This window comes from Oncorhynchus mykiss, chromosome 30 (genome assembly GCF_057628025.1).
Source record: "Oncorhynchus mykiss isolate SJ-2025 chromosome 30, ASM5762802v1, whole genome shotgun sequence".
NCBI lineage: Eukaryota > Metazoa > Chordata > Actinopteri > Salmoniformes > Salmonidae > Oncorhynchus > Oncorhynchus mykiss.
Window position 1 is genome coordinate 23,779,961 of NC_143051.1, and position 18,029 is coordinate 23,797,989.

The 18,029-nt window shown below is 40.6% G+C and overlaps 1 protein-coding gene across 3 annotated transcripts in view; it reads right to left on the reverse strand.

Annotated features, from left to right (window-relative positions):
- The window catches only part of LOC110488132 (glucocorticoid-induced transcript 1 protein), a 35,302-nt gene extending 19,890 nt beyond the window's left edge, over nucleotides 1-15,412 (reverse strand). Inside the window, exon 1 of one of the 3 annotated variants that reach the window (XM_021560167.3) lies at nucleotides 14,495-15,412. In XM_021560167.3, the coding sequence (XP_021415842.1) occupies nucleotides 14,495-14,900 (406 nt within the window). In that variant the 5' untranslated portion in view covers nucleotides 14,901-15,412. Of the gene's footprint in view, nucleotides 1-1,107; nucleotides 3,490-14,494 lie in introns of those variants that run through there. The other 2 variants (XM_021560165.3, XM_090227856.1) reach the window with 2 other exon arrangements.
- Nucleotides 15,413-18,029: the final 2,617 nt, after the last annotated feature.

An 18,029-nucleotide genomic window follows, 5' to 3' on the forward strand; every position in this document is an offset into this window, starting at 1 on the left:
CTGACTGGTACTGTACGTTTTCTCAACAACAGGTTATGGTCAATAATTTCAAAGGCTGCACAGAAATCTAACAATACAGCTCCCACATTCTTCTTATAATTAATTTATTTCAACCAATCATCAGTCATTTGTGTCAGTGCAGTACATGGTGAGTGCACTTCTCTGTAAGCATGCTGAAAGTCTGTTGTTAATTTGTTTACAGAGAAATAGCATTGTATTTGGTCAAACACAATTTTTTCTAAAAGTTTGGTAAGAGCTGGCAGCAAGCTGTCAGGTCTGCTGTCTGACCCAGTCCATTACTTTTGCGCTTATAATCTATTTAAAAACGGATCAGATTACTATGCCAATCCACCACATTCTGTACAGTCAGAAGCACTTTTTAGAATCCCCACAATATATTTTTTAGAGGCAATATGTGAGGATGCAGACTGAAACAACAATGTCACAGTGTTGTGGTCAGAGACTGCAGGTTGACTTGGTTACCCTTGGAGCAGCCCAGCCCATCCTTCCTCACGGCCAAGCCTTCATGATGAGGCAACCCTACACCTGATAAAAATACCTCACACACACCCCCAAGGCTCTTTCCAGGCTCCCTGGAACCTGAGGATCTGGGTCAAGGGCTGTGTGTTTGTTCTAGCAACACTCTCTGGTTGGTGTGTCTGTGTATGTGTGATAGAAACAACAATATTTACACCATCCTAACCCTGTGGCCTTGTAAGGGACTAGAATATTCAAAAACAAAAGCTTTCAACTCACACGACGCTAGCTAGCGTATATATAGGCCTTCAGCAAAGTTGACTAAAAACAACATTCCAGTATGACATGAAACAGACTGGTGAAGTGCACAATAACACCTCTGATTTATGGAGGACTTGACCTACGCTGAAGTATCTCATAACTAGGAAGTATTGAGTAAATGTTGGTATTTTGTTGTGTTGCAAAAAAAAACTTCCGGCGCCGACAGAGATGGCCGCCTCGCTTCGCGTTCCTAGGAAACTATTCAGTATTTTTTACATTTTATTTCTTACATTGGTACCCCAGGTAATCTTAGGTTTCATTACATACAGTCGGGAGGAACTACTGAATATAAGAGCAACGTCAACTCACCATCATTACGACCAGGAATATGACTTTGGCGAAGCGGATCCTGTGTTCTGCCTTCCACCCAGGACAACGGATCGGATCCCAGCCGGCAACCCAAAACAACGACGTCGTAAAAGAGGCAAACGAAGCGGTCTTCTGGTCAGGCTCCGGAGACGGGCACATCGCGCACCACTCCCTAGCATACTTCTCGCCAATGTCCAGTCTCTTGACAACAAGGTTGATGAAATCGAGCAAGGGTAGCATTCCAGAGAGACATCAGAGACTGTAGCGTTCTTTGCTTCACGGAAACATGGCTCACTCAAGAGACACTAACGGAGTCGGTACAACCAGCTGGTTTCTTCACGCATCGCGAAGACATAAACAAACATCTTTCTGGTAAGAAGAGGGGCAGGGGGGTATGCCTTATGATTAACGAGACGTGGTGTGATCATCACAACATACAGGAACTCAAGTCCTTCTGTTCACCTGATTTAGAATTCCTCACAATCAAATGTTGACCGCATTATCTACCAAGGGAATTCTCTTCGATTATAATCACAGCCGTATATATTACCCCCCAAGCAGACACATCAATGGCCTTGAACAAACTTTATTTGACTCTATGCAAACTGGAAACCACATATCCTGAGGCTGCATTCATTATAGCTGGGGATTTTAACAAGGCTAATCTGAAAACAAGACTCCCTAAATTGTATCAGCATATCGATTGCTGACAAGCTAAGCGTCAATATAGAGACACAGTAGCGTCGCAATTCAACGGCTCGGACACAAGAGGTATGTGGCAGGGTCTACAGTCAATCACGGATTACAAAAAGAAAACCAGCCCGTCACGGACCAGGATGTCTTGCTCCCAGACAGACAAAATAACTTTTTTGCCCACTTTGAGGACAATACAGTGCCACTGACACGGCCCACAACCAAAACCTGCGGACTCTCCTTCACTGCAGCAGACATGAGTAAAACATTTAAACGTATTAACCCTCGCAAGGCTGCAGGCCCAGACGGCATCCCCAGCCGTGTCCTCAGAGCATGCGCAGACCAGCTGGCTGGTGTGTTTACGGACATATTCAATCAATCCCTATCTCAGTCTGCTGTTCCCACATGCTTCAAGAAGGCCACCATTGTCCCTGTTCCCAAGAAAGCTAAGCTAAACGACTACCTCCCCGTCGCACTCATTTCCGTCATCATGAAGTGCTTTGAGAGACTAGTCAAGGACCATACCACCCTACCTGACACCCTAGACCCACTCCAATTTGCTTACCGCCCAAATAGGTCCACAGACGACGCAATCACAACCACACTGCACACTGACCTAACCCATCTGGACAAGAGGAATACCTATGTGAGAATGCTGTTCATCGATTACAGCTCAGCATTTAACACCATAGTACCCTCAAAAGGTAACAACATCTCCACCCCGCAGATCCTCAACACTGGGGCCCCACAAGGGTGCGTTCTGAGCCCTCTCCTGTACTCCCTGTTCACCCATGACTGCGTGGCCATGCACGCATCCAACTCAATCATCAGGTTTGCGGACGACACTACAGTGTTAGGCTCGATTACCAACAATGACGAGATGGCCTACAGGGAGGAGGGGAGGGCCCTCGGGGTGTGGTGTCAGGAAAATAACCTCACACTCAACGTCAACAAAACAAAGGGGATGATTGTGGACTTCAGGAAACAGCAGAGGGAGCACCCACCTATCCACATCGATGGGACAGTAGTGGAGAGGGTAGTAAGTTTTAAAGTTCCTCGGCGTACACATCACGGACAAACTGAATTGGTCCACCCACACAGACAGCGTTGTAAAGAAGGCGCAGCAGCTCCGCTTCAACCTCAGGATGTTGAAGAAATTCGGCTTGTCACCAAAAGCACTCGCAAACTTCTACAGATGCACAATCGAGAGCATCCTGTCGGGCTGTATCACCTCCTGGTACGGCAACTGCTCCGCCCACAACCGTAAGGCTCTCCAGAGGGTAGTGAGGTCTGCACAACGCATCACCGGGGGCAATCTACCTGTCCTCCAGGACACCTACACCACCCGATGTCCTTAATGACCTTTATGGCCTTCCTGTGACAACAACCACCCGAGCCACTGCCTGTTCACTCCACTATCATCCAGAAGGCGAGGTCAGTACAGGTGCATCAAAGCAGGGACCGAGAGACAGAAGCTGTTTTTCAATCTCAAGGCCATCAGACTGTTAAACAGCCACCACTAACATTGAGTGGCTGTTGCCAACACACTGACTCAACTCCAGCCACTTTAATAGCGGGAATTGATGGAAATTAATGTAAAATACATCACTAGCCACTTTAAACAATGCTACTTAATATAATGTTTACATACCCTACATTACTCATCTCATACAGTGCCTTGCGAAAGTATTCGGCCCCCTTGAACTTTGCGACCTTTTGCCACATTTCAGGCTTCAAACATAAAGATATAAAACTGTATTTTTTTGTGAAGAATCAACAACAAGTGGGACACAATCATGAAGTGGAACGACATTTATTGGATATTTCCAAATTTTTTAACAAATCAAAAACTGAAAAATTGGGCGTGCAAAATTATTCAGCCCCCTTAAGTTAATACTTTGTAGCGCCACCTTTTGCTGCGATTACAGCTGTAAGTCGCTTGGGGTATGTCTATCAGTTTTGCACATCGAGACACTGAAATTTTTTCCCATTCCTCCTTGCAAAACAGCTCGAGCTCAGTGAGGTTGGATGGAGAGCATTTGTGAACAGCAGTTTTCTTTGTATGAATACAAATCTTTATGTTTGAAGCCTGAAATGAGGCAAAAGGTCGCAAAATTGGGCGTGCAAAATTATTCAGCCCCTTTACTTTCAGTGCAGCAAACTCTCTCCAGAAGTTCAGTGAGGATCTCTGAATGATCCAATGTTGACCTAAATGACTAATGATGATAAATACAATCCACCTGTGTGTAATCAAGTCTCCGTATAAATGCACCTGCACTGTGATAGTCTCAGAGGTCCGTTAAAAGCGCAGAGAGCATCATGAAGAACAAGGAACACACCAGGCAGGTCCGAGATACTGTTGTGAAGAAGTTTAAAGCCAGATTTGGATACAAAAAGATTTCCCAAGCTTTAAACATCCCAAGGAGCACTGTGCAAGCGATAATATTGAAATGGAAGGAGTATCAGACCACTGCAAATCTACCAAGACCTGGCTGTCCCTCTAAACTTTCAGCTCATACAAGGAGAAGACTGATCAGAGATGCAGCCAAGAGGCCCATGATCACTCTGGATGAACTGCAGAGATCTACAGCTGAATTGGGAGACTCTGTCCATAGGACAACAATCAGTTGTATATTGCACAAATCTGGCCTTTATGGAAGAGTGGCAAGAAGAAAGCCATTTCTTAAAGATATCCAAAAATAAAGTGTCGTTTAAAGTTTGCCACAAGCCACCTGGGAGACACACCAAACATGTGGAAGAAGGTGCTCTGGTCAGATGAAACCAAAATTGAACTTTTTGGCAACAATGCAAAACGTTATGTTTGGCGTAAAAGCAACACAGCTCATCACCCTGAACACACCATCCCCACTGTCAAATATGGTGGTGGCAGCATCATGGTTTGGGCCTGTATTTTCTTCAGCAGGGACAGGGAAGATGGTTAAAATTGATGGGAAGATGGATGGAGCCAGATACAGGACCATTCTGGAAGAAAACCTTATGGAGTCTGCAAAAGACCTGAGACTGGGACGGAGATTTGTCTTCCAACAAGACAATGATCCAAAACATAAAGCAAAATCTACAATGGAATGGTTCAAAAATAAACATATCCAGGTGTTAGAATGGCCAAGTCAAAGTCCAGACCTGAATCCAATCGAGAATCTGTGGAAAGAACTGAAAACTGCTGTTCACAAATGCTCTCCATCCAACCTCACTGAGCTCGAGCTGTTTTGCAAGGAGGAATGGGAAAAAATGTCAGTCTCTCGATGTGCAAAACTGATAGAGACATACCCCAAGCGACTTACAGCTGTAATCGCAGCAAAAGGTGGCGCTACAAAGTATTAACTTAAGGGGGCTGAATAATTTTGCACGCCCAATTTTTCAGTTTTTGATTTGTTAAAAAAGTTTGAAATATCCAATAAATGTCGTTCCACTTCATGATTGTGTCCCACTTGTTGTTGATTCTTCACAAAAAATACAGTTTTATATCTTTATGTTTGAAGCCTGAAATGTGGCAAAAGGTCGCAAAGTTCAAGGGGGCCGAATACTTTCGCAAGGCACTGTATATATGTTAGGGACATGAGTTGCTTGCATTTCCATAGCATATTGAATCTGGGCTCATATTCCACCATGTATAGAATAATCAATACCTTGTTGTATAAAAAGGGGGATGTTATGGTTACAGGTCTTTAAACGTATAGCTTGTAAAGCAGGTTTATAGAGGACTGCAGGCTGGGAGTGATTTAGAATACATTACTCTGGCATGAACAGCTTTAATGTAGCCGTTTTATCATTAAACCTTTTATCTTCAGGTAGTAAGTTGGGGGCAGTTAAACTTTCTAGCAATTTCTTGTAGTCACCCCTTTATGGCCGGTTTCCTGGACACAGATTAAGCCTCATTCTGGTCCAGGACTAAAAAGCATAGTCAGTGGATATTCTGCATTCAAAGTGTTTCTGTGCCTGAGAAAATTGCCCCTCGTGTCAAGTTATGAACAAATGGGACAGTGAATATGTTGACGTAGGCATTATATAATCTAGTCTATGTTCCTTTTGACACCTGAAGTCATTACCTACAAGGGACTTGTGAATTCTGTCCAGGTATAACTTCAGAGAGAGCGAGGGTTGTAAACTACGCTGAAAAGTGTGTGACGCAACAGTTAATGAGCCAGTTCACGACGCTCTCGTGAAGCTGTAAAACAAAGACTTGGCAGCTTCCTGTAATAGGCTTGGCATTAAAGGAACACAACACAACAACAACCACCTACTTCCTGATGATAGGATCCATACTGCAGATCTGTGAGCTACGTCCTATATTAAGCTAGTGCACTACTTTTGACCAGAGCCACAGCCGTTCAAAATGGCACATAGTGCACTACTTTTGGACAAATCTATAGGGCTCTGTCATGCTCAGAGCCTGTTCTGCTAGTGACAGTCTTTGTGCGACCCTGTGCTGAACTGTCAGCCACACTTAAAGTGAGAGAGGGATTATGAGTGATTAACACATGACATCATCACCTTGAACTGAGAACACAACCTGTCTCTCTTCCAAACTCCAATATGGGTCAATGTTGCCTTTAAATAGTAAGGGGTTGAATGAATGAGTTAGTCGTGCTGATAGAGAGGGATTGCGTATCTTGCATGAATGCTGAGCATTCAACCTCTGGAAACACTAGGATTGTGGGTTCAATTCCCGCATGGATCACATATCCTACACACACTCAAAATATATGGATGCACTAACTAGTGTAAGTGGCTTTGGATAACAGCGTCTGCTAAGTAGCATGTGTTATTGTACTATTAACCCCCTTTTGTAAACCGTTTAATACTGTACGGATACACAGTGAGAGTGATTTCATCACCTTTATTTAAGAACTATCATTTTGAATCATCACATACTTTTCTGTCACCAATGTCAAATAAATGTCCCATAGCTTCTACATAAAAGGCTTTCATTTTGGCTAGAGAAGCTTGTATCTGCGACCAGACCCAAATGTTAGGCTATTTCAACTTATTTCTTCCGTTGTTTACATCTCTATTTTTGGCCTGGCTGAAAAATCATTGAAATTTCCGGAAAGCATATGCACACAGGGCATCATTCCAAAGTGGGAATATGTGTTTTTCTTTCATTCTTGTTTTATGGTATGATGACGGGTGCTCTCAATGTAGAGGCCTGGTTGGACTGACACCCCAATGCTAACATTTATTTAAGTTAAATACAAAATGTATAACTAAAATATAGTTGCGTAAGTATTCACCCCCTTTGTTTAGGCAAGCCTACATTAGTTGAGGAGTACAATTTAGCTTAACAAATCAAATAATGAGTTACAAGGACTAATAATAGATTTTTTTGAATGACTAACCCTTCCTCTGTCCCCCATACATAGAACGTCTGTCTGGTCCCTCAGTCAAGTATTGAATTTCAAGCACAGATTCAACTACAAAAGACCAGGGAGCTTTTCAAAAGCCTCATAAAAGAGGGCAGTGATTGGTAGATGGGTAACAATAACAAATCAGACATTGAATATCTCTTTAAGCATGGTATAGTTAATAATTATGCTGTGGATGATGTATTAAACCACCCTTACATATCAAAGATACAGTCGTCCTTCTGAGCTGAGCTGCAGGACAGGAATGAAACTGCTCAGGAATGTTAACAGGAGGCTATTGGTGATTTTAAAACAGTTGGAGTTTAATGGCTGAGATGAGAGAACTGAGGATGGATCAATAACATTGTAGTGACTCAAACAGAGTGAAAATAAGAATACAAATATTCCAAAACATACAACAAGGCACTAAAGTAATACTGCAGTTAAAGGAAAATAAATACACTTTTTGGCTTAAATGCAAAGCCTTCTGTTTGGGGAAAACCCAACACATCCGTGAGTAACTGCCACCTCATTGTCAAGCATGGTGGTGGCTGCACCATGGTATGGGTATTCTTTATTTAACTAGGCAAGTCCATTAAGAACAAATTCTTATTGACAATGACGGCCTACTCCGGCCAAACCCGAACAACGCTCGGCCAATTGTGCGCCGCCCTATGGGACTCCCAATCACAGCCGGATGTGATGCAGCCTGGATTCAAACCAGGTACTGCAGTGACGCCTCTTGCACTGAGATGCAGTGTCTTAGACCACTGCGCCACTCGGGAGCCCACTCGGGGTATGCTTGACAGCGTCAAAGACTGGAGAGTTTTTCAGGATGCAAAGAAACAAGATGGAGCTAAGCACATTCTAAATTCTAGAGGAAAAGCTGTTTATGTCTGCCTTACACCAGACACTGGGAGAGGAATTCACAAATCTCTTATGAAACTTACCCAAGAAGACAGCTTTAATTGCTGCCAAAAGTGTCTTTTCCATATGCTATTTACTCAGGGGGGTGAATACTTATGTAACCAGGCTATATTAGTGTTTTATTTTTCATTCATCTTTAAAAAATGTTTAAATATTTCTTCCACTTTGACATTACAGAGTATTTTAAGAAGATTTTTGACAAAAATTACAATTAAACATTTAAATTACAGGTTGTAACGGTAAAATGTGGAAAAGTCTAAGGGAGTGAATACTTATGCAAGCCACTGTAAGTAGCCACATAATGTAAACCTGTGCATTTTCCCCCTGGTATGATAGATTGGTGAGAGATATGCTATAGTAATGGTTACATTATAGTCAATATGCTATTGTAATGGGGGCTATAACCATATTAGGGTTATTGAATGACTTGAGACTGATGGTTATTGTATGGTTTAGTTGTTGTTTCTGTCACATATGGAACCTAGGCTTAAACCTGTGACATTGTCCTGTTAGGATAGATTTTCCATATGTAACCTAGGCTTAAACCTGTGACATTGTCCTGTTAGGATAGGTTTTCCATATGTAACCTAGGCTTAAACCTGTGACATTGTCCTGTTAGGATAGGTTTTCCATATGTAACCTAGGCTTAAACCTGTGACATTGTCCTGTTAGGATAGGTTTTCCATATGTAAGCCTGTGTTCCCTTAAACATTGTTCTGGTGTGATGTGGGAGAGTTTCTCCGTCAGTCAACACCATTCCTTTCTCTCTGTTCGTTCCCCCGGTAATTGCCATCTATCACCTTAATCTAAGTCATTGTGGGTGTATTTGATACATAGTTGGTCCTTGCCTCACCAATGTTCAGCAGTAGGTGTTAGCCTATGGCCTGAGGAGAAAGTATGTAGGTTTAGAAGTGTCTTTCTAACTGCCATGACGTGTCTAGTACTGTATTGTCGTAACTGTCATGTGGCTTTATTTAACAGGCTTACTTATAGTAGGCCTATTCCATATAGTATCATATTCTATATTTTCCAGCTTTGTTTAACTATTATTTTTAAAACTGACTGCAGATTGGCCCTAGCCTGGCATCCAAACAGATTATGTTTTAATCGTGAAAGCAGCCTTCCGTCTGGTTTAACCAGGCTAGGTTGGCTCTTTTTCCGTCATGAAAGTCTCCACGTTAGGCTTAACCTTGTGAAACCTGACCTTAACTGTTGGATGTTATTTTGATAAGGCACTTTGAAGAGCTCAGCTTGAATGTTTATTCTTTGTTATCTGACTGGTGCCGTTTTTGAACCTTCCTTGTGACAGTGTGTCACATCGCCTAGCTTTGAAGAAGACATTGTAATGTCTGTTTTGAATGTTTGCATATTTATCCATTCCCTTACAGTTTTCCCCCTCGTGTGATAGGGATTTACGCTTCGTTGCAACAGATCAAACTAATCAAACTAACTAATCAAACTAAAATAATCAAACTGATCTCTGTTTTTCTCGTTCCCTTATGTTGATATGAATGCTTGTATTGCCGACTAGACCTAACCATTACAGGCACAGAGCTGGTGTGAGGAAGGCCTACACTCCTAAGGTGTCCGCATGCTTCAGTTCGGCTGACACCTAGCTGAGCTTGCATACTCCCTTAAAAGACTGCTTGAAAAACGAGAAAAATATGCCAATAGTACTGTTTGTCAATTTTGAGACTCCATAGCCATGATACACTTCCTCAAAATAATCAGAGGTAATTCAATAAATATCTCATTCATTTTGACGTTTTTTGCCGAACAAAAGTTTGTCCCGCAGTTTTGCATCTGACTAGGATGTTTGGTGCAGTATATCCCTAGTGAAAATAATTTGCATGAGGACGAGTCGTCTCTCATTTAATGACAACAGGCACTTCATTGACGAATCCCTACTGTTGACCAATTGCTGATGAGGGGGTGTAGACTTATGCTCTTGACTTTGGCTTGCCTTGAGAATTTTGTGTGTGCGCCCGAACAGCCTAAAAAACTTTGCTGAAGTCAAAAACCAACAAAACGTCACAAAATGCCGTCATAATAAATGCTCGAACTGTTTCGGCTGGGAAGCATGCGGACGCCTTTAGAAAAAGGGTTCCAAAATCCATTTTGTTTCCAGGTAGAACCATTTTGGGTTCCATGTAGAACCCTCTGTCGAAAGGGTTCTATCTGGAATGAAAAACGATGCTACTTGGAACCAAAAGGGTTATACCAGGAACCAACCAGGGTTCTTGATAGGGTTCTGCTATAGGGACTGCTGCAGAACCCTTTAAGGTTCTAGATAGCACTGTTTTTTTCTAAGAGTGTAGTAGAACAGCAAACATTTAAATGAGCAAGTTACAACTCCTACAAATGAAATGATGAGAAGCCCAATAAGTTTGAAGAGGAGTGTCTTAACGATTTGACCTGCGATATAGATCAAAACTTTTGGGTGAACTGTTGGAATCATAGAAATAACATGATTTATATTAAGAAGCAAAGTGGAAAGCAGCATCATTTTTGTTTGGAACAGTCTGTTGACTGCATTTGACCTAACATAACGGCATGCAACTGTTCCTCAAGAGGAGAGAAACATGGGATAAACTATAAAAATGGACATTGCACTTGGCTGAGTGGCATTTGAAAATATTGCATGTGATATGAATTTCTTGCTATATGGATATTGCACATGTCAATATTTTGTGATTTTGAATGTGAATTAGATTATAATGTGACAATTCTAAAGTATCCCAGAGCTTTTGTGTTTAGTCGGAAAAAGACTTAAAGACAGTCAACCAGACAGCTTCCTGAGAAGAAACACAAGTAACATCTTTCAAGAAGAGCTTAGCGTATTATTTCCTCTTTCTTACTTCCTGTTACTTCTTACTTCTTCTGACCTCTGCTTCCCTGAAACAGCTAACTGCTGCTTGACATAGTGTGTCAGAACACAGCCAAGGCCTTACTAGAAGTACCCTCAGAATGCACTAGTATTTACCTGTAATCCAGTGGATTTTCCCCAGGTGACCCTGTCCTGTGCCTTTCTCAGTGGGATCTGATCCCACTAAGGCGTACAGGACCTGTCAGTCAGCGCAGGGGCAGGTTAAGGGGGCCAGCCTCACTAAGCCCACCTAGTACACTTGAGGGCAAAACACTGCTGTGCTAATGTCTTTGAAAAACATGTCAACCTCTTCCCTCAAAACCTCCGATCATAGCCGCACATCAAATCAAATGTTTTTGTCAAATACACATGGTTAGCAGATGTTAATGCGAGTGTAGCGAAATGCTTGTGCTTCTAGTTCCGACAATGCAGTAGTAACCAACGAGTAATCTAACCTAACAATTCCAAAACTACTACCTTATACACACGTGTAAAGGGATAAAGAATATGTACATAAAGATATATGAATGAGTGATGGTACAGAACGGCATAGGCAAGATGCAGTAGATGGTATTGAGTACAGTATATACATATACATACAGTGCCTTGCGAAAGTATTCGGCCCCCTTGAACTTTGCGACCTTTTGCCTCATTTCAGGCTTCAAACATAAAGATATAAAACTGTATTTTTTTGTGAAGAATCAACAACAAGTGGGACACAATCATGAAGTGGAACGACATTTATTGGATATTTCAAACTTTTTTAACAAATAAAAAACTGAAAAATTGGGCGTGCAAAATTATTCAGCCCCCTTAAGTTAATACTTTGTAGCGCCACCTTTTGCTGCGATTACAGCTGTAAGTCGCTTGGGGTATGTCTATCAGTTTTGCACATCGAGACACTGAAATTTTTTCCCATTCCTCCTTGCAAAACAGCTCGAGCTCAGTGAGGTTGGATGGAGAGCATTTGTGAACAGCAGTTTTCTTTGTATGAATACAAATCTTTATGTTTGAAGCCTGAAATGAGGCAAAAGGTCGCAAAGTTCAAGGGGGCCGAATACTTTCGCAAGGCACTGTATGTTAGGTTGAAGCAGTACAAAATCATTGCCTTAACATAACAACCCTGTAGCAATGAGTTAGGCCTGTCTCTGCAGAAAGCCATAGATAGGATATAGGCCTACCTCCGACACAGAACTGACTGAGTGTCAGTCAACTTTAAACAGATGGTTTTAAACACCTTCCTGTTATTTTTGGTTCATATAAGCTAGTTTCAGCTAAAGGTTATGTGTTAAAAGGGCCTTTGCGTCAAGATGAATGAGAATGTTGTAGGAGTGTCTCTCCAGGGGTTTTCCTGGTCTTTAAGCACGATGATGTCATCTCTCAGAAGATTACCTTTTTTTAATGAGATGGAATGTCAGAACATGCCACACTGAACCAAGGAACGCTTTCAGCAGTGACAAACCAGAGTGTGAGCTTGCCTGCTTGTCACCCATTATCAAACAAACACCTACTTACACACAGACTTGTGCATGTTGCATAACCAACACAGACTGGGCCCAAAGCACTACCTCATTTCATTTATTTAACCAGGATAGTCCACTCAGTAACAATGGCCAGTGTTTTTCAGGGAGTCCTTAATGCTAATGTAGGAACGAAATAGTGTTAATTAGAGGTCGACCGATTAATCGAAATGGACGATTTATTAGGGCCAATTTCTGGTCTTCATTACAATCGGAAATCGGTATTTTTGGGCACCGATTTTGTCGTTTAAAAAAATACATGTATACCTTTATTTAACTAGGCAAGTCAGTTAAGAACACATTCTTATTTTCAATGACGGCCTAGGAACGGTGGGTTAACCTGGCTAAATACTTTTTTATTGATGTATTATATTAAGTTAAAATAAGTGTTCATTCAGTATTGTTGTAATTGTCATTATTACAAATAAATACATTTTTAAAAATCGGACGATTAAGATTAATCGGTATCGGCTTTTTTTGGTCCTCCAATAATCGGTATTGGCGTTGAAAAATCATAATGGGTCGACCTCTAATGTTAATAGATGAGTTCTAATGACTGCATAACACATAGGGCCATCAACAATGACTGCATACACATGGCATACTAACACAGAAGGTATCAAATTACTTTTTCTATCATGTGGTTGTCACTTGTCATTCTTTGGAGACTAGACCCTACATGCTTGACCTGAGCTCAAATTCATAAATACTACAGTACAAATGACAAACTGTTAAAGATGAGAAATCTAGCCCTTTGAATATCATATGCTTTTTAAGAGATTGTATGATAAGACATGTTAAGGCCTCCTTTTCCATTCAAACCCAGTCGTGGTGCCCCCTGTCCAATGCCCCCGACCTAAAAAGTACAGAAACTCTGTGGTGATCACCTCACCATATTGCATCCATAATATATAGCTTGACATGGAGAGAGGTCAAGGCTTTCTAGGGGTCTGGGCAGTGGTATCCCGCTGTTCAATCAGTACTACTACCAGCAGACAGTCCTACTAAACCTGCAGAATCCGCATTGCACACCTAGGCTACTGAAGTCTCCTATTTTGAGAGAGGGGGCACAGAGAGAGCATATTGTGGACCTGGTATATAAAGAAATGGATTGGAATACAGTCTCTACCTCTTCAAGAATCCATACCATCATAAGTTCTGGGAAAGAATAGCACTCCCTAATCACATTTCACCTCTTAGATGGATGTATTTACCTACCTGTCAAATACAGGAGAGTGCAATTGACTCTAAGGTGGCAAATAACACTACAGCTTTAGATAAACTTATTTGCAACGAGCAAGAGCAGCACTCATATTTGCAATAGAATTATCGTGTTTACGTCTCGAGATGCGCTCGCTCCTGCTAGGCCCCAGTGTTGCCATAAGCGCGCGACCTTCTCCAGTCAACGACGTAATTATTTCCATTCCTTCGCGCTGGTAAACAAGCGTCCATTTCAGAGAAAATACCTAAATACATTTCCATGTCACTCTAATAATGAATGATATTGATTGAATACTTTTAACATGTCCGCCGATGTGGTTGCAGTTATTCATTTATTTTAATACGACGAACAAGTCGTGTTTATCCAACTGCCGCGCGCTGGCCTGGAGGTACAGTAACTGCATCGTCACCATAATAGCCACGGATACAGAAATCGAAAGCCCAAAGCAGTAGTTTGCAAATCAAACAACATAGTACATATCTGGTTTCAAAGCATCGCCTAGATGCCAATTCATTATTTGAACATGACAACATTTGGATACTGGGTCCATAATAATTCATATGACATACGCAATATATTTCAGCATTTTCAGGGTTAGCTAGGTTTGTTATTTGCTATATCTGGATTGGCCTATAAACACACAAATGTTGGGCAAAACAATAAGTGTTTGCGTGCTAGTGATGCTGATGCGTCTAGCAGAGACCCCGATCTGACCCAATTAGCTTGCTAGCTATAGCAACAGCTAGCCTGTCTAGCTTTGGATGCAATAAATGGTGGACAAACGGCACTACTGCACCTTTGAAAACAGGCGAGATCGGACACCGCTCAGGTGAGTTCTTGCTGTCCGGCGGCGAGCGTCTCTGCCTTGCGACCAGCCTGCCCTCCACCGAGCCGTTTCCACCCGGGTTCGCGAGCAGCAGCTGCGTCGGGCTGGAGGGACTGTTGCAAGGGGACGTCGATGTCGGTTCTGTGTTGCTCGCGACTGTGAAGGAAGAGGAGCAGGAGCGGGTTGGGCTGTGCTGACTTCCACGCAAGAGCTGGTATGGCACCGTGGCACGAATAGGCTGCAACCGGATCGTGGTGGTGCTGCCGTTGCTGCAGCCGGCCGGAGAGATGGTTGGGGAGACCCCGCTGTCACCGCTTCGCTTGACCCGCTGTTGCTGCTGTTGGGTTGAGTTGGTTGCTGATGATGCTGTTGACATTATGTTGATTGCCACAGTGCAACTCTTCCAGTTCACAAACTTGGCAAAAACAAATATACAAAGTTAAATCTTGAATAAGCCTCAAGTTACTTGCGAGTAACTTTCGTTTGTTTACTCAAATATATCAATGTTACATGATAAAGCAAGTTGGTAACTTTCCCAAAAAAGCTGGAACATTTGTTCTTGAAAAAGTCCAGTTGAGTTTAGTTATTAATAAGCTGCCCAGAGTTAGCTTAGCTACTACATTTTACTACATTCTCACTTTTTCTTCTACTTGTCCATGTTGAAGTGTTTCAACAAATATGCATTCTCGAAAAACTCAATTAAACATTTTCATATCGAACAAAACTATTTAAATCACTAAGTTCACTTATAAAAGCGCTATAACAACATAGCTATGCTAGTTAGCTATGTCTCTGTGTCGTCTGTCTTCCAATGCGCAATCCCTTTCCAGTGTCCCTCCTCTGGCAAACTACTGGCTGACAGACCAGGGCGGGACAAAATAACTCACTGTAAACCTCTGATTGGATAATATAATACTAGAAGGACGAGGTCATCGGGCACACTATGCATCCTCCAATCGATTCATTGAAGTTGGCTGAAGATAGACTGCTCTCGAGCAAGCGATTGGTTGCAGAGTTAAATCTCAGAGAAATGGGTGGTGCAATCTTCAGAAAAACAAAGGTCGTCTGGGTTTCTGTTGTTGACAACTGCAATGTTATTCTTATACCAATCATCGTAAATTGAAACATCCACTGCACAGTTGAAATATTACAATACTGTAGCTAGATCCCTCCTAAAAATCCACATACTGCTGTACTAATGTAACAGACAGAAGCAATACTGTTACACTAACAACATGTATTACAGTTTTATAAAGTACTAAGCCCCATATGTATTTTCACTACCATCAAGACAATAATAATAAAAATATTATTTGAACTTGTTTTTAATAGCCTGCTTTTGTACAAATTTGTACAAATTTATTTATTTTACTAGGCAAGTCAGTTAAGAATAAATTCTTATTTTCAATGACTGCCTAGGAACAGTGGGTTAACTGCCTGTTCAGGGGCAGAACGACAGATTTGTACCTTGTCAGCTCGGGGATTTGAACTTGCAACCTTCCATTACTAGTCCATCGCTCTAACCACTAGGCTAAACACATACATACATACATACATACATACATATATATATACATATATATACATATACATATATATATATATATATATATATACATATGTATATATATATATATATACATATACATATATATATATATATATATATATATATATATACACATATATATATATATATATATATATATAGCTGATTCACAATCAAATGCATATACGATTGAAAAACAAAGCGGATACAGAACCAAAATAAATGTTACAGTTGCTATCGGTTGTGTAAAGTACTTAAGTAGTACTTTCAATTATTTTTACTTAAGTCGTTTTTTGGGGGTATCTGTACTTTACTATTTATATTTTTTACAAATTTTACTTCACTACATTCCTAAAGAAAAGTATGTACTTTTTCCTCCATAAAAAAGTACTTTTTACACTTTTAATGCTTAGCAGGACAGGAAAATTGTCTAATTCACACACTTATCAAGAGAACGTCCCTTGTCATCCCTACAGCCTCTGATCTGACACACTCACTAAACACATGCTTAGTTTGTAAATATTGTCTGACTGTTGGAGCATGCCCCTGGCTTTCCATAAATAAATAAAAAACAAGTAAATAATGCCATCTAGTTTGCTTTAGATAAGGAGTTTTAAATGATTTATACTTTGATTTTGATACTTAAGAATATTTTAGCAATTACATTTACTTTTGATACTTAAGTATATTTCAAAACCAAATACTTTTACCCAAGTAGTATTTTACCAGGTGACTTTCACTTGAGTCATTTTCTATTAAAGGTATCTTTACTTTTACTCAAATAGGAAAATTAGGTACTTTTTCCACCACTGGCTGCAATATGTAACTTTTTGGGTGACCGACCAAATTCACATAGAAATATAAGTCATAGAGTATGTCACTCTCATTGAAAGCAAGTCTAAGAAGTGGTAGATCTGTTCCATGTGCGCTATAAGTTGTCTTTAGCATCTTTTACTTTTGGTTTTGTACAGCAGCTTCAAACAGCTGAAAATACAATATTTAGCAAACTATTCGATTTAAAAGGCATTGGACAAGGACTGAAAGGACTGAAGCGCTGAAGACCGGGTTCAGAATAAGGGGGTGTAAACTTTCCAGATATACCACAATGTAAAATAGTTTGATTTTAAAGTGCCATTCAAACTTCTTCAAAGAAACTACAACTGAATGTTGAGGTTTTCTGGATGTACTATTGCATGTAACATCCTTCATAAACTCTTAATATGACTTTGAAGTTGCAGTGTTGGGGAGTAGTGAACTTCATGTAGTTCAACTAGTAATTTACCTACATTTTGAAGTAGCTTGGTGGTCGTTGAACTAAATTCAAATCAAGGTAGTATTTTCAGTAGTTAAATACTTTTTTTGCCATGTAGTGGAGTAGCTAACTACTAGAACTAAACTCTACTACTCTTTTTGAAAAAATAAAATATGGGTGAAATCAGCATCAGACCTGTCCAATTCTCACTTGAAAAATAATTTGATTAATAGAACAAATTACATTCTGTTAACATCGGACAACAGAGGGATCTGTTCTTGACATTTTGGATTTTGAAACTATGACATTTCAGATTTACATTTGGATGTAGACTACAATTTCAAAATAACTTTAGTGAAGTAAACTGTATATATTTTTTTAAGGGTAGCTTTAGTGTAGCTTACTTTCTTCCAGTGTGAAGTAATTGGTAACAATATTTAATATTATCAGGATAATGGGCAAATACTTGGCTGATGCTCAGGTACTGCCATTGTGAAAACAGAAGCAGGTAAGTAGGGCAGATAGAGGATATGTTGTCATTGGGTTAGAGCATGTAAAACATATTCTAACCCAATAAAAACATATTTCCTATGTAGTAGCTACTACTACGAATAAAAATACAGTACTCATGCTTTTACAGGTCAACCACCTTTAGAGAACCACCTCAGTTCAATTACAAAAAAATAAACAGCAGGGCAAGATAA